At 55.5% G+C, this 24,445-nt stretch overlaps 1 protein-coding gene and 1 long non-coding RNA gene across 4 annotated transcripts; one reads left to right on the top strand and one right to left on the bottom strand.

Annotated features, from left to right (window-relative positions):
* The first annotated feature begins 1,553 nt into the window (after window positions 1–1,553).
* Window positions 1,554–17,963, top strand: LOC115836895. Of its 3 annotated transcripts, none has more exons than XR_004031881.1 (6): window positions 1,554–1,708; window positions 3,092–3,155; window positions 8,356–8,452; window positions 11,234–12,831; window positions 14,742–14,855; window positions 17,721–17,963. It is a non-coding gene; the product is annotated as an uncharacterized LOC115836895 (long non-coding RNA). The 3 variants fall into 3 exon arrangements; XR_004031882.1 differs by having other exon boundaries at window positions 14,739–14,855; XR_004031883.1 differs by lacking the exon at window positions 14,742–14,855.
* Window positions 6,189–20,470, bottom strand: ZNF837 (zinc finger protein 837). The gene is made up of 3 exons (XM_030819444.1): window positions 19,881–20,470; window positions 8,377–8,486; window positions 6,189–7,919 (listed from the first exon to the last, which is right to left on the bottom strand). The coding sequence occupies exon 3, from the start codon at window positions 7,888–7,890 to the stop codon at window positions 6,304–6,306; it is 1,587 nt and encodes a 528-aa protein (XP_030675304.1). The 5' UTR covers window positions 7,891–7,919; window positions 8,377–8,486; window positions 19,881–20,470; the 3' UTR covers window positions 6,189–6,303.
* Window positions 20,471–24,445: the final 3,975 nt, after the last annotated feature.

Here is a 24,445-nt window from a genome sequence, read left to right as displayed (position 1 = left end):
CGCGGTTTCACCGTGTTAGCCAGGATGGTCTCGATTTCCTGACCTCGTGATCCGCCCGCCTCGGCCTCCCAAAGTGCTGGGATTACAGGCGCGAGACACCTCGTCCAGCCTATGCAACATTCGTGAAATGACAAAATGGTAGAAATGAGAACAGATTACTAGTTGACAAAAAGAGGTTAACGGGGAGGGAAGGGTATGCGGCTCTGAAAGGGCAACACGGGGATCCTGTGGTGATGGAAACGTTCTACGTCTCAATTGTGATATTGTACTCCAGTTTTTCTTTCTCTTCTCTTTTCTTTTTTTGAGACAGAGTCTCGCTCTGTTGCCCAGGCTGGAGTGCAGTGGCGCGATCTGGGCTCACCGTGATCTCCGCCTCCTGGGTACAAGCGATTCTCCTGCCTGAGACTCCCGAGTAGCTGGGATTACAGGCGCCAGCCTCCACACCCGGCTAATTTTTGTGTTTTCAGTAGAGATGGGGTTTCACCATGTTGGTCAGGATGGTCTTGAACTCCTGAGCTCAAGGGATCCACCCGCCTTGGCCTCCCAAAGTGCTGGGATTACAGACATGAGCCACCGCACCGGGCCTCTAGTTTTTCAAGATGCCACCTTTAGGGGAACTGGGTAAAGGGTACATAGGGTATGCATTATTTGTTACTGCATGTGAATTTATAATTACCTCAAATCAAAAGTTAAATTTTTTAAAAAATGACATCTGATTTCAATAAAAATCCATATTTGTGTATTGAAGAATCAGAAATCCGGGTCCCCCAAGGGCTCATGTTTCTTAAGGCGGAGCCAGGCACCGCTGCCCCTACATCCAGGGCCTGTGCTGTGCGACCCCGACCCGCCAGCCCCCAGCCCCATCTAACAGGGCTGCCGTCCTGAGTCCGTCCTCGTCGTGGGATAGCATGTGAGCCCCGTAAGGTCCTTCCTGTCGGCCTCACGGCTCCAGCCTCCCCGACGTCCTCACATCCACGCTGCGTGCCCTTTCTGAGCCTGAACGTCCCCTCCTCACCACGACATGATCAGAGCCACCTCCACCGTCAGTCCCAGCGCCCACGCCAACAGCGGGCACTTGTCTGACCAGTCACGGGTATTTGTGTCTCCCCCACAACCCCCAAGGCCTAGGCTGGACAAACGAATACGGAGTGGATAAAGGGGAGGAAGCTGCGGTAGGTGGCGCGAGGCCTGTGCGGGCGGCTCGGAGGCGAGCCCAGCCTGGTGAGCTCCGAAACTACCCGGGGCTGGGAGCTGATGAAAGAATAAATGAATATGGGAAGAAATGATGGCGCGGCAGGGCATGAAGGCGGAGCCACAAGGCTGTTAAGAGTGATGAGTGAATAAGTGAAAGAATAAACGAGCAGGAGGAACGATGCTACAGAACTGATCGCCATAAGGCTCGCGTTCACCGAGCGAACAGCGAACGGCAGCCGTTTCCGTCCCGACCACGGTCGCCTCTGGCCCGTGCAGGGCCACTTCCGGGCCTCTCTGGACGGCGCGGAGGCCTATCTCTCGGTGGTCCCAGAGGGCCCGGATGAGGGCCGAGCCCCCGCCCTGCCCCGCGCGGCGGGAGTGGTTGGAGCCGGAGGGCGGGTCTGTGCCTGGCCGAGGGTGTCCGTCGGCGTCACTCACCGTCCTCGGCCCGCCTCTGCGTCCACTAGGTGCGGCCTGAGAGAGGCCCGCACGCGGGCTCGAGCCGCGTGGAACGGTAGGAGGGCGGGCACCGGGTCTCCTGGGAGGCGCGGTTGCATTCGGCAGAGCGGCCCATGGCCTCGCGTTTGTCCCCACTGCGCCTGCGTAACTGTGGCGCGGCTGGGGGCGCGCGCCTTCTGGTTCCCATGGGGACGGCGCCACAGCCGAGCTACTCTGGCGTCCTGCGTTGCCATGGTTGCGCTCCTTCCCTTCCTGCACTCGGCCCGCCTCTGCGGCACACACCCAACAGCTACACAGGCGCCAGGGGTTGCCCGGGTCGCGGACGCAGGTCGGGCCGTCGTAGCTTCTCCCTGTCGGTCCTCCTCCGGCCCTAGGCCGTCTTTACCACCCTGGAACCTTGCTGAGTTCACGCCACTGAGCTGCGTCTCACACCCACGCGCTGTGGAACACCCACCAAGCTGGAATCCACGCGGTTTTTAAAATAGAGTCGGGGGCTGGGCGCGGTGGCTCACGCCTGTAATCCCAGCACTTTGGGAGGCCGAGGCGGGCGGATCACGAGGTCAGGAGATCGAGACCACGGTGAAACCCCGTCTCTACTAAAAGTACAAAAAAATTAGCCGGGCGTGGTGGCGGGCGCCTGTAGTCCCAGCTACTCGGAGAGGCTGAGGCAGGAGAATGGCGTGAACCCGGGAGGCGGAGCTTGCAGTGAGCCGAGATTGTGCCACTGCACTCCAGCCTGGGCGACAGAGCGAGACTCCGTCTCAAAAAAAAAACAAAAAACATAGACCAGATGCTGTAAGCTAAAATAAATGAATAGCTAGAGACGGGGTCTCGCTGTATGGCCCAGGCTGGTCTTGAACTTCTGAGCTCAAGTGATCCTCCCACCTTGGCCTCCCAAAGTGCTAGGATTACAGACTTGAGCCACTGCACCCGGCCTCCATGAGCTTTTTGCACCAATTTTTCCCAGTTTGTACTAGGGAGCTCTCACCTCAGCCCAGGTGGTTTGGGCAGGTGTGGGTACATGGCCCAGGTCCACAGCACGGGGCAGTCCGTCCCCCTGGCCCTGGCAGTGGTCACTTTGGACCTGTGAGCATCGTGGGACTTCTCTCTGAACTGTTAGGACCTCTGTCTGCTTTGAACCTGAGGCTGTGAGCACCTGTCAGCTGGGGCAGCTGCAGCCTTCTTGCCCTCCGAGGGATGAATCTGTTAGAGAAGGGAGTCCATGCAGAAAAGCAGAACTGAGGGATGGTGTGTTAGTTTCCTGTGGTTATGCAGCAAATTACCACAAATTTGGTGGCTTAAAACAGCAGAAATATATTCTCTCAGAGTTCTGGGGACCAGAAGTCTAACATCGATATGACTGAGCTGAAACAAGATGTTGACAGGGCTGAGCTCCCTCTGGAAGCTCTAACGTAGAACCTTTCCTTGCCTTTTTCAGCACCTAGAGCTGCATTCCATGTATTCCTTGGCTTTTGGTCCTTTCCTCCATCATCAAGTAACTGGTAACATCTTACTGTTTCTCTCATTAAGTTAAAATATTTAACATATGTTCATTTTATCTTATTTGCATGAGAGTCAATTTTAGCTTTAAAAAAATTTTTATTGGCCGGGTGGGGTGGCTCAGGCCTGTAATCCCAGCAATTTGGGGGGCGGAGGTGGGCGGATTACCTGAGGTCAGGAGTTCGAGACCAGACTGACCAACATGGTGAAACCCCATCTTTACTAAAAATACAAAAATTAGCCGTGTGTGGTGGTACATACCTGTAATCCCAGCTACTTGGGAGGCTGAGGCAGAATCGCATGAACCTGGGAGGCAGAGGTTGCAGTGAGCCGGGATCATACCACTGCACTCCAGTCTGGGCAACAGAGCAAGACTCTGTCTCAAGAAAAAAACAAAAACAAAAAAAAAACGGGGCTGGGCGCAGTGGCTCACGCCTGTAATCCCAACACTTGGGAGACTGAGGCAGGGGGATCACGAGGTCAAGAGATCGAGACCATCCTAGCCAACATGGTGAAACCCTGTCTCTACTAAAAATACAAAAATTAGCTAGGCGTGGTGGCGTGCGCCTGTAGTCTTGGATCACCCATGCTGGAAGAATTCAGCTGCCCGGCCATGAGGAAACTCAGGTCTGCAGTCCTGTAGAGAGGCAGTGGAGCAGTGCATCCTCCAACCCCAGTGGGGCCTTCAGATGATTGCAGTCTTGACTGCCATGTTGACTTCAACCTCGTCAGAGGCCTTGAGCCAGAACCACAGGCCAAGCTGGTCACGAATTCTCCACCCCCAGAAAATGTGCGCGATGATAAATGTCTATTTATTTATTTATTTATTTATTTATTTTTTAGAAAGTCTTGCTCTCTCACCTAGGCTGGAGTGCATTGGCGCGATCTCAGCTCATTGCAACCTCTGCCTCCCAGGTTCAAGGGAATTCTTGTGCCTCAGCCTCCCAAGTAGCTGGGATTACAGGCACATGCCACCATGCCCGGCTAATTGTATTTTTAGTAGAAACGGGGTTTTGCCATGTTGCCCAGGCTGGTCTCGAACTCCTGAGCTCAAGCCATCCACCCAACTCAGCCTCCCAAAGCACTGGGATTACAGGCCTGAGCCACCACGCTTGGCCTGGAGCATGCCCTTCATGTGCAAACTAACCAATCCAGAGCCTCACCCTCTACCTGGTCCACACACTGCAGGAGACAGTATTCCTCTGTCCTAATCATCCCAGGGACAGGAGCCAAGCAGCTGGGGAACACTCCCACAGCTGAAAGCCCACAGGATTACTCCAGCTAGCCAGTCCTGTGCTGTGGGCTCTGCTCTGCCTTGCTTTTCCCTTGGAAACCCCAGTAAAGGCTCTGGCTTAGAGCTCCCCCTTGCTCCTGCCCTGCTGCCTCTGACAGATGCTGGTGCTTTCTCATATGTCCTTCCTCGTGGGCCATGCCTCCTGTTTCCAGGATCTGTGAGCATGATGAACTTTGTTTTCCTGAGCTTGTCCTGTGTCTCCTCTTCTGGCCACACCTGACTGAGCAGCACATAAAAGCGACAGAACACCAGGAGGGCTGCTGCTGCTTGGGGAAATTCTGTGAGAAGAGTCCTGGGGGACTAGGGGCAGGGCAAGCACTGCTCTCCCTCTCCTGGAGGCTGGGGAGAGCATCAAGGAGACTACCAGGTAGGAGGAACCATGGGCAGGGCCTCCCTCATCAGGATGCTTTCCCCAGAACAGAGGGATTTAAGCCCCTGGTGGGTGAGTCCTGGATTAACCAAGACCTGAGCCTTTTGGGGGCTGCGGAGGACAGAGGACACTGAGGTGGGTTTCTCCTGGGTGGATTCCCCAGGGGCCTCTGAGGCTGGTTTCAGGCCATGCCCTTTGGCTGCCCCACTGGAAGCTCTGAGCATCCACCCTTCAGAGACACTTTCCCTGGTCTGACCTTGGCAAGGGCAAATAAGGAGGTACTCCATGGAGGGTCACCAAGGTCTGGGGCGTAAACGGTGCCCATCTGCACAGTAGCATGAGGGCCACAGAGTGTGGTAAATGTCAGTGACCAGACCACGCGGTCCCCAGTGTGGCTGCAGGGGCCACCTAGGATTCTTCTGTTCGGGGTCCCAGGCCACACTTGGGGAACCCTATTGGAAGCAACAAGGTCTAGACCCTGAGGGCCCAGGGCTCTGCCCTCTCCAGGGCTCTAGCTGAGCCACGTGCAAGCATCCTCCCGGCCCTCCCAGCTGGTGTGAGGAGGAAACCACAGCCAAAGGGCAAGGTGCTCCACACAGATCTGTCCCTAGTCAGCCTGCCCCATTCGGCCTCTGGAGTGGGAGCCTTGGGTCTGTGTGGAACCAGTGTGGATGAAATGCAGGGAGAAACTGGAATCATAGCCATGGACGTCACTCACATAGCTGGGAAGAGGCATGCTGTGGTAGATCCCGGTGGACTCTCACCTCTGCGGTGCTGGGGACGTTGTGCCAACACCTCAGGCACCCACTTCCACTCACACCGCGGAGGCTTGGGGAGATGCGGTTCAGTCTGGAGTCCAGCAGGGGACAACAATACGGCGACCCCGCTCGTCAATCAGACCAGGGCAAGCTTGCCAGGGCATCACACTTCACCAAAGGGAACCCTTTCTGCCGCGACTACCGAGCCGCCAGGGCTGGGACAGGCAGAAGCCTGCCCCGAGGTCTCACCTCTGAAGGGTTATGAGCTGTGCCAGGCCGGCTACGGTAGAGGGTGTGCAAATACCCCGAGGTCCCAAGGCTCCTGAAGCTGCCTGAGGGATATGAGAGGCCCCAGGTTCGAATCCTGCCTCCACCGTCTTATGGTCGTGCCTCTGGAGAGTCACTTTTCCCCGTTTCCTCGCATACCAGACAGCCCAGTAACACGCACCGCGGCTCTGCGGAGAAAAAGACCCTAGAGATCGTGGACACAGCGTCTGGGCCGTTATCAGCGCCCACTCGAGATTATTACTGCTTATGCCTGCAACCGGATGCTGTGCGCCCGGTTAGAAAAGGTCAAATAAAACTCGAGTTAGTGGAAGCCTGTGGACGCCATGTGTACAAAGTGAAGTTTAATCAAGGTTACAAACGTTGGTGGGTTTTCCGGGACAAAGGCCCCTCCTCGACGCAGGGTTCGCTTGGGCGACGCGTCGACTGTTGACTCCCTGCAGTCAAAGCGCGGCGCGGCCCGCGTGCCGCTTCTGGTGCTCGTTGAGGTTGGAGCGTTGGCTGAAGGCGCGGCCGCACTCCCCGCACGCGTAGGGCCGCTCGCCCGTGTGCGTGCGCAGGTGGCGCACCAGGCTGCAGTTGCGCACGAAAGCCTTGCCGCAGTCGCGGCAGATGTAGGGCTTCTCGCCCGAGTGCAGGCGCTCGTGCTGGCGCAGCTCGGAGCAGCCGCGGAAGGTCTTGCCGCACTCGGGGCAGCCATAGGGCCGCTCGCCGGTGTGCGCGCGCTGGTGTTGCACCAGGCCCGAGCGGCCCTTGAAGGCCTTTTCGCACAGTGGGCACGCGTAGGGCTTGGCGCTGCTGTGCGTGCGCTGGTGCCGGCTCAGGTTCGAGCGCTGGTTGAAGGCCTTGCCGCACTCGGGGCACGCGTAGGGCTTCTCGCCGGTGTGCACGCGCCGGTGCTCCACGAGGTGCGAGAACAGCCCGAAGGCCTTGGCGCAGTCGGCGCACTCGTACGGCTTCTCCCCAGTTCCCGACCCCCGTCGGGGACTCCGCTCGCTGCAGTCCCCGCAGGGCGGGCACCCTAGACGGAAGGCGCGCCGGGCCAGGACGGGGCCGCGCCGGTGGCGCTCGTCCGAGTGCGTCTTCTGGTGGCGGTACAGGCCGGAGCAGCGCACGAAGGCCTTGCCGCACTCGGCGCACTCGTAGGGCCGCTCGCCCGTGTGGATACGCTGGTGCTGCAGCAGGCTGGAGGTGCGCGTGAAGGCCTTGCCGCACTCGTCGCAAGCGTACAGTCGCTGGGCCGGAGGATCGGGGACAATCGGGCGAGGTCGCGAGGTTTGGCCGCATTCAGGACACACTGGGGGGCCCTTGCCCGTCTGCTGCTGCTGGTTGGGGCGGAAGCGCTTCCCGCACCGGGCACACGGACGGGGCTCCTCCGTCGCCTGCAGCCTCTCCTGGGGGATCCGCAGGGCCCTCCACGCAAAGGCCTCGCCGCACGCGCAAGCCCGGGGCTGCTCCACCAGGGGGCTCCTCCCGCGGGAGGTCGGCTTTGGGGTCCTCGGGCGGGTCGGAGCGCCAGTCCCCGGTTGGCACGGCCAACAGTCCGTGTGGACCTCACACAGTTGAGTCCGGGGGCGGTTCCGGAGCCGCTCTGGACAGGGTTCACACACGGGTGGCGTCTCCCCAGCGGGCGCCCCGCGATGCCGCGCCAGGCAGGAGTTCCTGCTGCAGTCCCCGCCACGCGCCGGGCTCCTACAGGGGCCCTCCCGGGCCTGCAGCCCCTCGGGGATAACTAGCTCAGGGTCCTGAGAAGAGGTGGAGCCGCACGGCTCCCGCACGAGGGGTCTGGTCCCGGCGCTGTGCCGGGTCCCCGGGCCGGGGCTCACCCCGAGGCTGCAGCCCCCGCCTGGGGGAGTCGTCCTACCGCCCGCCGCTCCACGCAGGTCCCCCTTTTGAGTGGGGCGGCTCCCAGCTCGGTCCTCTTCGAGGAGCCTCGGCTCCTCGGGCCTCTTCTCCCGGGCCCCAGAGGCACCCTGGGCATCGGCCTTGGGGGTCCCTCCCTGCCCAGCCTTCTGGGCTGGAGCCTCCATCCTGGGGCGCAGAGTTCTGGTTGTAGGATCTGGAAGAGCAGAGAAGAAATGGAAGTTGGCAGTTCCCAGGAGGACAGAAGTGGAGAACTGGGCCAAAGAGCGACCACCCCACAACTGGCACCTACTGGGCGGCCTCCAGCTCTCTGCAGATGCGAAAGGGGGAAATGGAGTGACATAGGCAGGCCCTCCTGCCCCTCTTCAAATTGTCACCACCCACACCCCAGAGAACGGCTTCCCAGGCTCTCCCTGCCCGAATCACCGCTCCTCCCCAACACTAGCTCCTAAAACACTGCGCCCCTGGCTAAGGCCCTCCCTGGTCCCCCTTCCCCAAGCAACAGGGACTCCCCCGTTGGCCAGCTGCCAGCTCCCCAAAATCTCACTTACTCCTGGCCTCAGTTTCTCAGTGGCAAGCCCACAGTCCGGGTCCTCCTGGCTCCATTCACTGCCATTGTCCATGTCTTCTAGGAGGTGTGAGGTGAGACTCACCTGACAGCTGAGAGCCTGGCCAGGAGATCCACGCTGCAGAGGCCAATGCTGGGCATCCCCTCCCCTCTTCAACCAGGTAACGGTGGTGCTCTCAAGGCTGGCAGCCTCATCTACAAAATGGGTATGATAACAGTAAGTGTAAACAGCTGAGTAGGGAGACAGGCAACCCAGATCATTCAGGCAAGTGTGGACATTAGCAAGGCCTGGCGCCTGCTATTACTATTTTAAAATTCCACTGTGGCTATATTAGTTACCTACTGCTGCTTTAACAAACTGCCACCCCCATAGTGGCTTGAGACAATGCAAACTTGTTATCTCAGAGTTCTGGAGGTCATAAGTCCTAAGTGAAGGTTTCAGTCGTGTGGGTTCCTTCCAGAAGCTCTTGGGAGGACGTTTGCTGACCATTTCCAGCTTCTAGATGCCACCTACTTTTCTTGCTTCCATCTTCAAGCCAGCAGTAAGACATGGTCATCTCTCTCTTTCTGGGTTTGTCGTCAAATCTCCTGATACTCCTTATAGGATTCTGACCCTTCTGCCTCTTGTGATCACACTAGGCCAACCACACATAATCCAGGAATCCCCCCATCTCAAGATCCAAAACCTTGGGCCGGGCGCGGTGGCTCACGCTTGTAATCCCAGCACTTTGGGAGGCCGAGGCAGGCGGATCACGAGGTCAGGACATCGAGACCATGGTGAAACCCTGTCTCTACTAAAAATACAAAAAATTAGCCAGGCATGGTAGCGGGCGCCTGTAGTCCCAGCTACTCGGAGAGGCTGAGGCAGGAGAATGGCGTGAACCCGGGAGGCGGAGCTTGCAGTGAGCCGAGATTGTGCCACTGCACTCCAGCCTGGGCGACAGAGCGAGACTCCGTCTCAAAAAAAAAAAAAAAGATCCAAAATCTCATCACACTCAGTTCTTTTGCCTTGTGAAGTAACATACTCAGAGGTTCTAGGGAACAGGACGTGCAGATCTTTCAGGGGGCCATTATTCTGCCTACAACAGTGGACTCTGCCGAGATACACACACGTGCATATATAAATATTCATATCCTAAGCAAGCAATTGAATAGCAAGTGAAAACAAAGGGCGACCGGGCACGGTAGCTCACGCCTGTAATCCCAACACTTTGGGAGGCCGAGGCAGATGGATCACCTGAGGTCGGGAGTTTGAGACCAGCCTGACCAACATAGAGAAACCCCGTCTCTACTAAAAATACAAAATTAGCCACGCATGGTGGTGCATGCCTGTAATCCCAGCTACTCAGGAGGCTAAGGCAAGAGAATCACTTGAACCTGGGAGGTGGAGGTTGCAGTTAGCCGAGATCGCACCATTGCACTCCAGCCTGGGCAACAAAAGTGAAACTCTTTCAAAAAAAGAAAAGAGAGGGGGAGGGAGGGAGGGAGAGAGAGAGAGAGAGAGGGAGAGAGAGAGAGAGGGAAAGAGAGAGAGAGAAAGGGAGGGAGGGGCCGGGCGCGGTGGCTCAAGCCTGTAATCCCAGCACTTTGGGAGGCTGAGGCCGGCGGATCACGAGGTCAGATCGAGACCATCCTGGCTAACATGGTGAAACCCCGTCTCTACTAAACATACAAAAAATTAGCCGGGCGTGGTGGCGGGCGCCTGTAGTCCCAGCTACTCAGAGAGGCTGCGGCAGGAGAATGGCGTGAACCTGGGAGGTGGAGCTTGCAGTGAGCCGAGATCGAGCCACTGCACTCCAGCCTGGGCGACAGAGCGAGACTCCGTCTCAAAAATAAATAAATAAATAAGAATTTTCCTCACTGTGTTGTGATGTGGTTTCTCAGCCTCGCACATGTGGTGACTGCACAATCCTCCTGTCATTGTTTCCAGAACAAAGATGGATCTGTCCAGCACAGCCTTTAGACTATGAAGCCCTGATGGCTAATATCACATGCAGAGCATGAGATGGACACACCTGTGGCACCCTTGTAAATCACTGCTTCATTGAGCACAGGAGCTCAGATTCTTCTCCTTTCGTCCTGTGTTCCCTTTTCTGTGCAAGGCAGATATCCCCTTATTTTATTTTATTTATTTATTTTGTTTTTTTGAGACGGAGTCTCTCTCTGTCACCCAGGCTGCAGTGCAGGGGCGCGATCTCAGCTCACTGCAACCTCTGCCTGCTGGGTTCAAGCAATTCTCCTACCTCACTCTCCTGAGTAGCTGGGATTACAGGTGCCTGCCACCATGTCTGGCTAATTTTTTGTATTTTTAGTAGAGACGGGGTTTCACCATGCTGGCCAGGCTGGTCTTGAACTCCTGACCTTGTGATCTGCCCGCCTCCCAAAGTGCTGGGATTACAGGCGTGAGCTACCATGCCTGGCCAGATATCCCTTTATTTATTTGTTTGTTTGTTTATTTTTATTTATTTAGAGACAAGGTTTCACTCTTGTTGCCCAGGCTGGAATGAATTGGCCCCATCTTGGCTCACTGCAACCTCCGCCTCCTGGGTTCAAGCAATTCTCCTGCCTAAACCTCCCGAGTAGCTGGGATTATAGCCATCCACCACCAAGCCCGGCTAATTTTGTTTTTTTTTTTTTAAGTAGAGCCAGGGGTTTCACCATGTTCACCAGGCTGGTCTCGAACTCCTGACTTCAGGTGATCCACCCGTCTCGGCCTCCCCAAGTGCTGGGATTACAGGCGTGAGCCACCGCACCCAGCCGATATCCATTTATTAAATGTCTCAGAGGGCCAGGTGCGGTGGCTCACGCCTGTAATCCCAGCACTTGGGGAGGCCGAGGCGGGCGGATCAGGAGGTCAAGAGATCGAGACCATCCTCGCCAACATGGTGAGACGTCCTTGACCTGATGTCACTTTTTCTGTCTGTGTTGCAAATTTCTAACAGGCAGTTGCCCTGGGCCACCTGGTGGCCTGAAATAACGACCAAAAGAACTCACGAAGCATTTAACCAAGACTCTACATGTTGACTTTTCAGCCAAGGACACTTCAGTGACTGGCCGCAGTTCTCCGAAGGAAGCTGCTGCCAGTTGCCCCTGGGGGGTTATTTCCTTCTTGGACATCATGACCACAATGGCAGAAATGCATTGATGGCCAGCACTCTGGGGATGAATGTTTTTGAGGGGAAATTAAACATACCAAACTGGTTAAAGACAAAAATGCAGAGTTGGACAAGTTCTGCAGGTCATGAAGGGCCTTTGAAGCAGCCAGGCCCGGTTCCTGCTCTGCTGTATGGGAGGCTGCTGGCCTAAGCTGGAGAGCAGAAAGGCCCAGTGCCAAGAGTTCAGCAAGTACCGGTCCCAGGCCAGGCATTTGCTAATAAGCCAGGGTGACAGTAAGGACAAGGGGACTCTGGTGTGATGTGAGGTTTCTCAGCCTCACTTGTTACACGTGTGATAATTGCACAACCCTCCTGTCCCCTCCAGGCCTGTGTGAGACAGGAAAGGTGAGGCTGCCCCTCCCTCTGCACCTTAAAGCCACTCGGGGTCTGGGTTTTCCTGAGACTTCGGGAGCCAGATGCAGACTCCCAAAGGCACTGATCCTTCCTCGATCTCCCTCCCTCAAGAGTGGCACTAATCAGGTCTAATTTAGAGAAAATCCATCACCTCCCCCCACTGTGGGCTCTGCCACTTCATGCCTTGGTCTCTCCACCTATCAGCCAGCTGGAGCTTGGGACTCAAGGAGGCATGCTTGGAAGTAGGGAACTTCTGTGAGTATGAGGACATCTGGGTGGTGCTGAACACCAGCATGCTTTGCCCCGTGGCCTGGACTGTGCACAGGGCACCTAGACTGACCTGTCACCTCCCACGCAGGTGGAAGGGTGTGAGACAGCATGGGCACTCAGTTACAAACATCCCCTTCCCAAACACTTGTGGATCGAAGTCTGAGGCTACTCCTTCCAGGTGAGGGTTGGCTGGCTGCTGTTGTAGCTTGTTATTCTCTTTCTGTCCCTTCTGCCCTCAGGTCTTGACCATGCAGCTTCCAAGAACAGGATGGGGAATGATATGGGCGCCTGGGGAGGCGAGCAGCCATGGGCCTCACCTGCTCATGGGCACTGACGGTCCCAACAGCAGGTGGACATGAGTCTAACCCACAGACACCAGAGTAGAGGGAGCTGGGCTCCCTGAGTCTGGATGGGGTTCTCACAGGCCCCCACAGGGAGACAAGGAAGCTTTCTCCAGAATGTAGAGTATGGACTCACTGTGTGAATAAAGTAAATGAGCTGGGTGGAGGGGGGCGGGCAAGATTTCAAAAAGCACCACTCATACACCCAGGACTGGCAAAGCTGCTGGCAGTAAGCTCTATCATGGGGCTCCCCCACTGCAGGTGAGCTGACTGGCCTTAGCTGGCACCATCCATGCTCAGTGTTTGCCCTGAGGACAAGAAGACCTGGCAGAAAAGAGGAAAGTACAGAACGCGCTCCCACCTGGCTGGTGGGGATATAGACGGTGCAGCTGCCGTGGAAACCTTCAGCTCCACAGAAAGGTAAAGATGGAGCTACCACACCCCCAGCAATTCCACCCCTAGGTATCCACCCAAGAGAAATGAACACAGGCATTCAAGCAAACACTGGCTCACAGAGGTTCACGGCAGCGCTGTTCACAGTAGCCAAAATGGAGAAATAAGCCAAGTATATAAAATGACAAATGCATAAATAAAATGTGGTATATCCATAGAATGGGTTATTATTCAGCCATGAAAATGGACGAGTACTAACACATACTGCAACATGGACTTTAGAAAACATGGGAAGTAGCTGGGCGCGGTGGCTCACGCTTGTAATCCCAGCACTTTGGGAGGCCGAGGCGGGCGGATCACGAGGTCAGGAGATCGAGACCACGGTGAAACCCCGTCTCTACTAAAAATACAAAAAATTAGCCGGGCGTGGTGGCGGGCGCCTGTAGTCCCAGCTACTAGGAGAGGCTGAGGCAGGAGAATGGCGTGAACCCGGGAAGCGGAGCTTGCAGTGAGCCGAGATCGCGCCACTGCACTCCAGCCTGGGCGACAGAGCGAGACTCTGTCTCAAAAAAAAAAAAAAAAAAAAAAAAAAGAAAACATGGGAAGTAAAAGAAGTGAGTCACAAAAGACCACATATTGCATGATTCCATTTATACGATATATCCAGAATAGGCAAATCCATAGAGACGGAAAGTAGATTAGTGGTCGCCAGGGGCTGAGGGGGAAAAGAATGGGGAGTAAATTGCTTTGTGGGTATCAAGTTTTGTTTTGGGGTAATTAAAATGTTCTGGAAATTATAGTGGTGATGGTTGCACAACATAGTGAATATATTAAAACCTAAAAAATATACTAAAACCTGGCCAGGCGGTGGTTCACACTTGTAATCCCCGCACTTTGGGAGGCGAAGGTGGGACGATTACTTGAGGCCAGTTCGAGACCAGCCTGGCCAAAATGTCAAAACCCCATCTCTGCTAAAAATACAAAAACTAGCCGGATGTGGTGGCACATTCCTGTAGTCCCAGCTACTTGAGAGACTGAGGCAGAGAATCGCTGGAACCTGGGAGGGGGAGGCTGCAGTGAGCCGAGATCGCACCACTGCACTCCAGCCTGGGCGACTGAGCAAGACTCTATCTCAAAAAAAAAAAATTATATATATATATGTATATACACAAAAACATGGCCGGGCACAGTGTCTCACGCCTGTAATCCTAACACTTTAGGAGGCTGAGGCAGACGGATCACTTGAGGTCAGGAGTTCGAGACCACCCTGGCCAACATGGTGAAACCCTGTCTCTACTAAAAATATGAAAATTAGCCAGGCGTGGTGGCAGGCACCTGTAATTCCAGCTACTTGAGAGGCTGAGGTAGAATTGCTTGAACCTGGGAGGAGGAGGCTGCAGTGAGCCGAGATCACACCACTGTACTCCAGCCTGGGCAACAGAGCAAGAATCTGTCTCAAAAAAAAAAAAAAATATATATATATATATATACTTAGAGTATATATTTATATAGAATGTAAATATATATATTAGAGATATATATATACTAAAACCCAACCTGAATTGTAAAATGGTTCATTTGTTACATGATTTATATATTTTTGTTTTGTTTTGTTTTGTTTTTTTGAGACGGAGTCTCCCTCTGTCACCCAAGCTGGAGTGCAGTGGCGTGATCTCGGCTCACTGCAACCTCCGCCTCCCGGGTTCAAGCAAGTCTCCTGCCTCAACCTCCTGAGTAGCTGGGATTACAGGCATGTGCCACCAAGAACGGCTAATTTTTGTATTTTTAGTGGAGACGGGATTTCACCATGTTGGTCAGGCTGGTCTTGAACTCCTGACATCGTGATCCGCCTGCCTCGGCCTCTCAAAGTGCTGGGATTACAGGCGTGAGCCACTGCGCCCAGCTGATTTATATCTTTTTTTTTTTTTTTAAAGCAGAATGCACCCATGCCACAGTGCTCCTGCCTGCAGCCTGCCAGGCGTCGGCCCACCCTGCAACATCCAGGATGTCATTTCAGCCCTGGTCACACGAAAGCACTGCATGGGATGAAGGTGGTTTCTTTATTTGTTTTTATTTTATTATTTATTTATTTTTTTGACACAGAGTCTCGTTCTGTTGCCCAGGCTGGAGTGCAGTGAAACAATCTCGGCTCACTGCAACCTCCGCCTCCCAGGTTCAAGCAATTCTCCTGCCTCAGCCTGGTGAGTAGCTGGGATTACAGGTGCCTGCCCCCACGCCCAGCTAATTTTTGCATTTTCAGTAGAGATGAGGTTTCACCATGTTGGCCTGGCTGGTCTCAAACTCCTGGCCTCAAGTGATCCACCTTCCTCGGCTTCCCAAAGGTGCTGGGATTACAGGCATGAGCCACTGCGCCCCGCCAAAGGTGGTTTCTTTTAAGCAATACATTTGTATTGAGAAAAACAAGTTCTTGGCCGGGCGCGGTGGCTCACATCTGTAATTTCAGCACTTTGGGAGGCTAAGGTGGGCGGATCACGAGGTCAAGAGATCAAGACCATCCTGGTTAACACGGTGAAACCCCATCTCTACTAAAAAAAATACAAAAAATTAGCCAGGCGTGGTGGTGGGCGCCTGTAGTCGCAGCTACTCCAGAGGCTGAGGCAGGAGAATGGCGTGAACCCGGGAGGCAGAGCTTGCCGTAAGTCGAAATCAGGCCACTACACTCCAGCCTGGGTGACAGAGCAGGACTCTGTCTCAAAAAAAAAAAAAAAAAAGGAAAAACAAAGAGAAAAACAAGTTCTTTTAAATCTCTAGGTAAAAATAAAGTAATTTCTCACACACAGCCAAGTCAACTGCGCACCAGAGTACCAAGCATGGTTTCCACATCAGAGGCTTAAGCTCTGGGGTAAAACCATTTTCTTTAACCAGGTATCTGTCAATTCACTCATATCAAAGAGAAAACTTGGCTGGGTGTGGTGGCTTATGCCTATAATCCCAGCACTTTGTGAAGCCAAGGTGGGTGGATGGCTTGAGCCCAGGAGTTAGAGACCAGCCTGGGCAGTATGGTGAAACCCCGTCTCTATTAAAAAAAAAAAAAATGGCCGGACGCGGTGGCTCATGCCTGTAATCCCAACACTTTGGAAGGCCAAGGCGGGTGGATCACAAGGTCAGGAGATTAAGACCAGCCTGGCTAACACGGTGAAACCCCATCTCTACTAAAAATACAAAAAATTAACCAGGCGAGGTGGTGTGTGCCTGTAATCCCAGATACTCGGGAGGCTGAGACAGGAGAATCACTGGAATCCGGGAGGCGGAGGTTGCAGTGAGCCGAGATCGCGCCACTGCACTCCAGCCTGGGCGACAGAGGGAGACTCTGTCTCAAAAAAAAAAAAAAAGGCTGGGCGCAGTGGCTCACGCCTGTAATCCCAGCACTTTAGGAGGCCAAGGTGGGCAGATCACGAGCTCAGGAGATTGAGACCATCCTGGCTAACATGGTGAAACCCTGTCTCTACTACAAATACAAAAAATTAGCCAGGTGTGGTGGTGGGTGCCTGCAGGAGAATGGTGTGAACCCGGGAGGCGGAGCTTGCAGTGAGCTGAGATGTTGCCACTGCACTCCAGCCTGGGTGACAGAGGGAGACTCCGTCTCAAAAAAAAAAAAAAAAACTATCCTGGTGTGGTGGTGCAAGCCTGTAGCCCCAGCTACCAGGAAGCTAAGGTGGGAGGATCGCTTGAGCCTGGGAGATGGAGGCTGCAGTGAGCTACAATTGCGCCACTGCACGCCAGCCTGGGCAACACAGTGAGACCACATCTCAAAAAAGAAAGCAAAGAAAACTCTTCATTAGAAACTGAACATGCTCGCTGGGAATGATATTCAGGGCACAGGGCAATTCCTTACAGGGGCACATGTGCAAGGGCACTGCTGCCACCACATGGGAAGTTGTGACTTGGGAGGGAGGAGACTGAGGGCAGGACACAGGACATGGAGACACACGTTCTGGTCTGTCTGACCATGGAGCTCTGTCCACACCCAGGCTGCCTGCTGGCTCCCCCACCACACAGTATCTGGCGTCTCTCACAGGTGTCGGCTTCTCTCTCTGGAGTCCCTCTGCTGGCCATGGGCCTGGCTATTCGGGGCAGGCCCACCCTGCCCACCTCCCCACACTCTCTCAAGCCTCTGTCTCTGAGCACTGCAGGTTTTGTAGTGTTCCCTCGTCTACCTCTGAGAGGCCAGGCTGACTGAAGAGCTCCTGAGAAAGCCACCAGGACCCACTGCTAAGGGGGTCGGTCCAGGGTCATTGCCAGGCTGGGATCTGAGGTCCCCACACATAGGGCTGGGAACTCCCCAGCCATAGACTCTGATGGGGGTACCAGTGTGGACTGCAGCCCCTTACACGGAGGAGGGAGCATGCCACTATGGATGCTGAGCAGCAGGAGGTCAGGGGCCCCGCTTTCACAATGTGCCATCCCAGAAGCCCCACAGCCAGGATCTGGACCTCTGTGACACAACTCCAGGTCACAGAGACCCAGATGTCAGGGACGGAGGGACTTGGGCACCTGCCTTGCCATTAGCCCCAAGGCTGCTGGCTTCATGTCACAGTCTGTACAACAGCTGGTGGCATGAGCAGGGCTAGGACCAGCATTCAGCATGACTTCCTAGAACTCTAGGGACTTAGGGGCTGAGGACTTCCCAGGGTGGAAGACCATACCTGAGACAGCCTGGCCAAACAGGGACAATTGATCACCATGCAATCAGTGGACAGGCCCAAGAATGGATGGACACATGAGGTCACCCAGGACCGGGCAGGTTCCACTGAAGGAGGCTGCAAAAGATATATCCAACGCCCTAACCCCGGAACTCTCAGAATGTGACCTTATTAGGTCTTTGCAGACATAATTAAGGATCTTGTGATGAGATCACCCTGAATAACCTGGGTGTGCCCTAACTCCAGTGACAGGTGTCCTTATGAAGGAGGCAAAGGGAGTTCTGACACGGAGAAGAGGAGGCCGTGTGAAGATGGAGGCTGATATTGGAGTGATGCAGCCACACTCCAAGGAACACCTGGAGCCACCAGAAGCCAGAAGAGGCAAGACCCCCACCCAGAGCCGTCAGAGAGCACAGTACTGCCGACGCCGACACCTTGATTTCAGACTTCTGGCTTCTAGGACTGTGAGAATAAATTTCTGTTGTTTTAAACTGCCCAGTGTGTGGTAGTGTGTTATAGCAGCCACAGAAACTAACAGAGACTGGTCTAGCACCCTCGACAGAATGTGTGTGTTGTATGGGGCTCTCCTGATCCCTAGTGATGGGGAGTCAGAGGACTGCTTAGTGTCTGAACAGAGGGTTGGGGAAGCTGGGTTGTCCTGAAGAACCAGCAGTCCCCACTTGGCAGAAAGGGACCCTGAACTTGCGGGAGGTGGGGGCTGAGGGGCGCCTGCTAGCCATGTGCTAAGAGCATCTTTGGATTGGTCCCCAGATGCCCTGCTCCCAGGGGTGGCTCCTCTGCTGCAACAAGAACCTGCCTCACAGCACCAGACACAGCAGGTGGGAGCTGTGGACCATGGCCGAGTCTCTTCGTCTCCTTGATCTGCTCCCAGGATGCACTGTCCCACTATCCCACCTGTAGGTGGGTGGCATTCCAGCCATGGACCCATGATCTGAGGCTGAGCACAGCAAACACAATGGAGGCTCTGGGTCCCAGGCCCCAGGAGCCCGTCCGTGATGGTGCATTACAGCTCTCCCAGGCTGTTCTGACAGCGACCTCCCATCTGCCCCAGGTGAGCGTGCTTGCACCTAGGTGCTCGCCCAGCCTTTCTAGTTGTCCTTAGGGCTTTTGGTGTTGGGAACAGGATGCAGAGTTACCAATTTAGGGGGACTGAGAGGTTAACGTGGCCAAGGCTGAGCCCTGCAGAACTGCAGAGCAACAGCACACACAGGAAAGCTAGTGAGGTTCCACGTCCTCATGGAGGTTGGACACGGCACAGTGAGGTCTTATTTGCCCAAGAGAATGTGCAGGAAAGTCGCCAGGCACGGTGGTGCATGCCTGTAATCCCAGCTACTCGGGAGGCTGAGGCTGGAGAATCGCTTGAACCCAGGAGGTGGAGGTTGCAGTGAGCCGAGATCGCGCCATTGCACTCCAGCCTGGGCGACAAGAGTGAAACTCCGTCTCAAACCAACAACAACGACAACAGCAACAAAAACAGAATGTGCAGGGAAGTCAACGTTGGTGGCTCTCAGGTGTGGAGGACACAGGCTAGTGCCCAGGTCAGCGTGGCTCCACCTCTCTGAGCCACAGACCAACCTCACCCACACTGATGGTCCCAGGGGACACAGACTCTAGCCCCTATGTCCAATTCTACACTGTGCACGCAACGGGAAGAACAGTGCATCATGCACTGTACAGCAGAAGAAATGTCCTCTGAGTGCAGGCACAGCTCCCTTCTGTGTCTGGCCTCCCCACAGTGCCTCCACCCTCAAGGATTAGCAAGCTTCAACCCTCGCAGGACATCCACTGTGTCAGGGCCAAACGGTGCTGCATCCTGCTCTAATAGTGAGTGAAGGAGGGGACCGCAGACAAGAAGAAATGAACAAGGAGACAGTTTAAAAGAGAAAAAGACGTGAAGAACATCAGACAGGGAGCAGCGCGAGGGCGCCGGGGAGGGAGGCAGCGGATTCTTCGGGCCTCTGTGAGGAGGGGGCATGAAAGCGGTCTGGAGACAAGGAAAGGTAACAGCAAGTGCAAAGGCCAGGATGCGGGGGCAGAGACGGTAGGGAGGCCGGCGTCGGCCTCGGCTAGCAGGTGGGCTTGACTCCGAGAGCCGCAGGCCGCCAGGATGGGTCCCGGGCCTGGAGCCTCCCCTCGCGGGCTTCAATGACACCCAGCACGGAAACGCGGGGGCCAGAACTACAGAAGCCCGTCCCGCCCGGAACTCAAGGTCGCGAGTGCTGTGGCCGGTCCGGACCCGGAGCGCGAGGACCGGAAGTGCACGGCGTCACGCCTCTGCCCCGGACCCCGCGCGCGGAGGTGGAGAGGGGACTGGGGTGGTGGCCGCGCTATGCGCCGGGAGGTCCCCGCCTCGCAGGCCGAGGTTGCGGGTCCGCGCAGAATGCCACTTACTCTCTGGAGGCGGCCCGCACGGGTCCCCTGGTCCCCGCCCCGCATGCAGCGCGGAGCCGTCCTCCCGCCACCTCCGGGCCGCCGCGGCACTGAGGGACCCGGCCACAGCAAGCGCAGGCGGGAACCCGCGCGGGGACTGCTGGGAAACGTAGTCCCGTCATATCCCGCTTTGACGCTGCGGAGAAAGCGGGGTAGGGGTTTCGGTTGTCATAGAAACAGAGGCCGGCTACACCTAAAAGGCGGGGGCGTGGACCTACGTCGTCGCCAAGGAAACGGCGTTCCGGACCAGGACGTAGAGTCCCGCCCATTCCTTCTAGTGAAAGCGGGTGACTGGTCATGATTATGATTGATAGCCCCCCTCTCCCAATCTGATTTCTAAGAGGTCCCAACCCGGAACCGACTTGCCTTTCGCAGGCTCCCCTCGGGTGGAAGAGTTGGGCTGGGAAGCACCTAGGGAGCTCTGAAGTGTCCTGGTGAGCGCGTTGCGAGTCAGACCGGTAACATCAGATCTGGGAGTGGGCCTGAGCGTATGCGCGTCAAAACTTCTCAGTTGAGTCTTTTTTTTTTTTTTGGTTTGCTTTTTTGAGACGGGGGTCTCGCTCTGTCACCCAGGCGAATGCAGTGACACCATCACGGTTCACTGCAGCCTCCACCTCCTGAGCGCAAGCGATCCTCCTACCTCAGCCTCCAGAGTAGCTGTTAACAGGGGCGCGCGCCACCACGCCCGGCTAATTTTCTTTCTCGTCTCCCTCCCCCTCCTCCCCCTCTCTTCCTCCTCCCACTATGTCGCCCAGGCTGGTCTCGAACTCCTGTACTGAAGCGACCCTCCCACCTCACCCTCCCGAATAGCTGGGACTATAGGTGGGAGCCACCATGCCTGGATAGTTTTTTTAATTTATTTATTTATTTTAGAGATAGGGTCTGCGTATGTTGCCCAGACTGGTCTGGAACTCCTGGGCTCAAGCGATCCTCGTGTCTCAGCCTTCCAGAGTGCTGGGAGTACAGGCTTGAGCCACTGCGCCAGGCCCCTAGTCCCCTAGTTGATTCTAACATGTGCGGCCCCATTGGGGAACCACAGCCTCCCCAGCCCCTTTGGATGTTGCTGACTCTACGGGCCCGCCCAGGTAGGATGAACTGGTCACGCCTCCTACCCATTTGTCACCCCCAGCTCTTACCCCCATCTATTGTGTGGCTCCTGCCCTCAATAGGGATATCTAATTTTGTTGGCCAGTCCAGCACATATATTGCATGTAACGACCCAGTTTGCCCCACCTTCTGCCTCCACTGCATCTGCTTCAGGGATGCTGGGACTGTTTCACTCCCTTTCTCCATCCTTTGGGTGTCTCCACATCGAAAGCCTTGTCAAGAGGTCTCTCTCCCTGCCCAAGTACAAAACTCAGGGCTTACCAAGCTCATTGAGGGCGAGCAGGAGGCTGAAGGGCACTTGGAGGGCTGCCCGCCTTGTGGGTCCCTTGGTGGCTGAAGAGAGTTGCACAGGAAGGCCTTGACAGTTGTCACAGAGAAACGAGTGCAGCTGCTGGCTCTGTGTGGGTGTGCAGATGTCTGACAGTTTCAGCCACTGGCCCCAATTGGGACACAAGTGGGATTTTTTTTTTTTTTTTTTGAGACAGAGTCTTGCTCTGTTGCCCAGGTTGGAGTGCAGTGGCTGCGATCTCGGCTCACTGCAACTTCCACCTCCCAGGTTCAAGCAGTTCTTTGACTCAGCCTCCCAAGTAGCTGGGATTATAGGTGCCCACCACCACGCCCGGCTAATTTTTGTATTTTTAGTAGAGATGGGGTTTCACCATCTTGGCCAGGCTGGTCTTGAATTCCTGACCTCGTGATCCACCCGCCTCAGCCTCGCAAAGTGCTGGGATTACAGGCGTGAGCCACTGCACCCGGCGTGACACAAGTAGGATTTCTCACGCCTGTGGATGCACTGCTTGCACTGCTACTGGAGGAGTCTTGAGCCCATGTGGAAGAACTTCCCACTCCCAGGCAGAGAAAGGCCCTCCCTCTGGAGTGAAGCATCTGGTGGTACCACAGGCCTGGCCACCACAAAAAGGCCTTGTCCCTGCAGGGCTGGCATGGGGTGACTGGCAGCCCTGCAGTGGTTTGAAGCACCAGTGAAAGGCCCTACCATTTGGCAGGCACAGGTGCCTTGTCTGGAGGGGACTGGCTATGGGGGCTGTGACAGTCTGTAGGCTTTCTTCACTTCTACACAAGCCTGTTGTCTAAGTGGACCCTGCAGGGTTCATGCAGTGCCAGCACCAGAGAAGCATCTTGTGACAATGGTTACATAGGAACGATTTCAGGAATGAGACACTGAATCAGGCAAGGACCTAGAGAGGAAGCTCTAGTGGGGCTCCCACCCAAGGGGTCCAACTTTACCAATCCCACAGGTCCCCAGTCTGGGGCTCATTCTATGTCTGTAGGCCTGGGACCCTGCACCCTGGAGAGTTGTCCTGCTACTGGCCATCCCTCCGCAGAGGTCCCCCTCTGGCTCTATGCTGTCTTCAGCAAAGGGCCTCTGCTCCATTTCACGCCTCTCCTGAGGGCCTGGGGTAGCTTACTGCAAAGCAGCCTCAGGGGATAGAGGCTTCAGCAGGGCATCTTGGCCCCCAACACAGAATCCTGATTGTAGGATCTGGAAGAACAGAGGAGAAATGGAAGTTGGCAGTTCCCAGGAGGGGAGAAGGTGCTGGTGAGCCACGAAAGCAAACCCCAGTGGCTGAAGCATCCTGAATGACTCGGCCACATTTCCTTAAGAATCTTTTCGTGTCTGTGTGTGTGAGACGGAGTCCCATTCTGTCACCCAGGCTGGAGTGAAGTGGTGCGATCTTGGCTCACTGCAACCTCCACCTCCCAGGTTCAAATGATTCTCTTGCCTCAGCCTCCCGAGTAGCTGAGACTACAAGCACCTGCCACCACGCCCGGCCAATTTTTTTGTCTTTTTAGTAGAGATGGGGTTTCACTGTGTTAGCCAAGATGGTCTCGATCTCCTGACCTCATGATCTGCCCGCCTCGGCCTCCCAAAGTGCTGGGATTAGAGGCATGAGCCACCGCGCCCGGCCCTCTTCTGTCTCTTATTAGGACACTTGTCATTGGATGTAGGGTCCACCGCACTAATCCTGGATGCTGTCATCTTGGGATCCTTGACTAAATTACATCTGCAAAGATTTTTTTCCAATAGGTCACATTCGCTGGGTCTGGGTATTAGGGCATGAACTTACCTTTTTGGGGGCCACCATTCAATCCATTACAGGTGGGCATCCCATGGAAGCAGACAGTGGCTGGGCCAAAGTAGCCCATGAAGTATCAGCCATGGGCACAAGATCAAGTTTGGCGTGCGGCAGGGCCAGGCTTGGCTCTGCCAGGCAACTGGGTGGACTGAATCCAGCACACTCCAAACGAGTTGATAATCAGGCTGGGGACTTCAACAGACAACCAAAGTGCCAGTAAGGGCATTAAGGAGCCATCATGGCCAGGCGCAGTGGCTCACGCCTGTAATCCCAGCACTTTGGGAGGCCGAGGCAGGCGGATCACGAGGTCAGGAAATCGAGACCATCCTGGCTAACACAGTGAGATCCCATCTCTACTAAAAACACAAAAAAACTAGCCGGGCGTGGTGGTGGGCGCCTGTAGTCCCAGCTACTCGGGAGGCTGAGGCAGGAGAATGGCGTGAACCCGGGAGGCGGAGCTTGCAGTGAGCTGAGATTGCGCCACTGCACTCCAGCCTGGGCAACAGAGCAAGACTCTGTCTCAAAAAAAAAAAAAAAAAAAGGGAGCCATCACAAGGACGTCAGATCAGCTGACAGTAGGACTGTGGCTGGTAGGGTGGACAGGCAAAGTGACTGCCTGGAGAGTGGGCAGGTGGCCCAGCAAGGCCCAGAGGGTGCCTTCCCAGAAGTGACGAGTCCAGTCTGGGGCCAGCCACTCAGGATGGACACAATGTACCAGAAGTGAGGTGGATCTCTGCAGAGTCCCTGGGGTCCTCATCCAGTCTGAAGAACACAGCACCAGCAGCCCTAGATCTATAAGGTCAGACTCTGCATCTTATCCTAGCACCTTGGGGACCTGGGGAGGCTGGACCACCCTGGGCCTGGCGGGGGGTGGGGTGCATGAGTCTCGGCTCTGCAGTATTCACCACCCCACACCTGAGGGCACCTGCCCTCTGCAGCACGGTGGGTCATTCTCATGAGGTCTATAAAGATGTCCATTATCAAGTGACCATGGTAGCCAGGCCACAGGGTTCACATTGACGTTACCTCATTGCATTCTCATCTCCACACTGAAGGGGAAAACAGGTTCAGAGGGGTGGGCCCACTGTCCTGATGAGTGCTGCCCATTTGCTCCCACCCTCCCTACAACCAGCACCCCCCATGCCCCTCACTCAAGACCAGGGAGAAGCCCAGCTAGCCCCTCCTGCAACCACACAGACCCCAGTGGGAGCCCCAAGGCTGCTACTCTGCACAGGATGGAGGGCAGGAGTAAAGGCCATTAGGTGGTGGCAGTCGGCCGCGCCCCTCACCAGAGGCTGAGGTCTGACCCCCTGACCAGGCCAG

Source organism: Nomascus leucogenys, chromosome 10, assembly GCF_006542625.1.
Source record: "Nomascus leucogenys isolate Asia chromosome 10, Asia_NLE_v1, whole genome shotgun sequence".
Taxonomy (NCBI): Eukaryota; Metazoa; Chordata; class Mammalia; order Primates; family Hylobatidae; genus Nomascus; species Nomascus leucogenys.
This window is presented reverse-complemented; position numbering and strand designations above follow the sequence as displayed.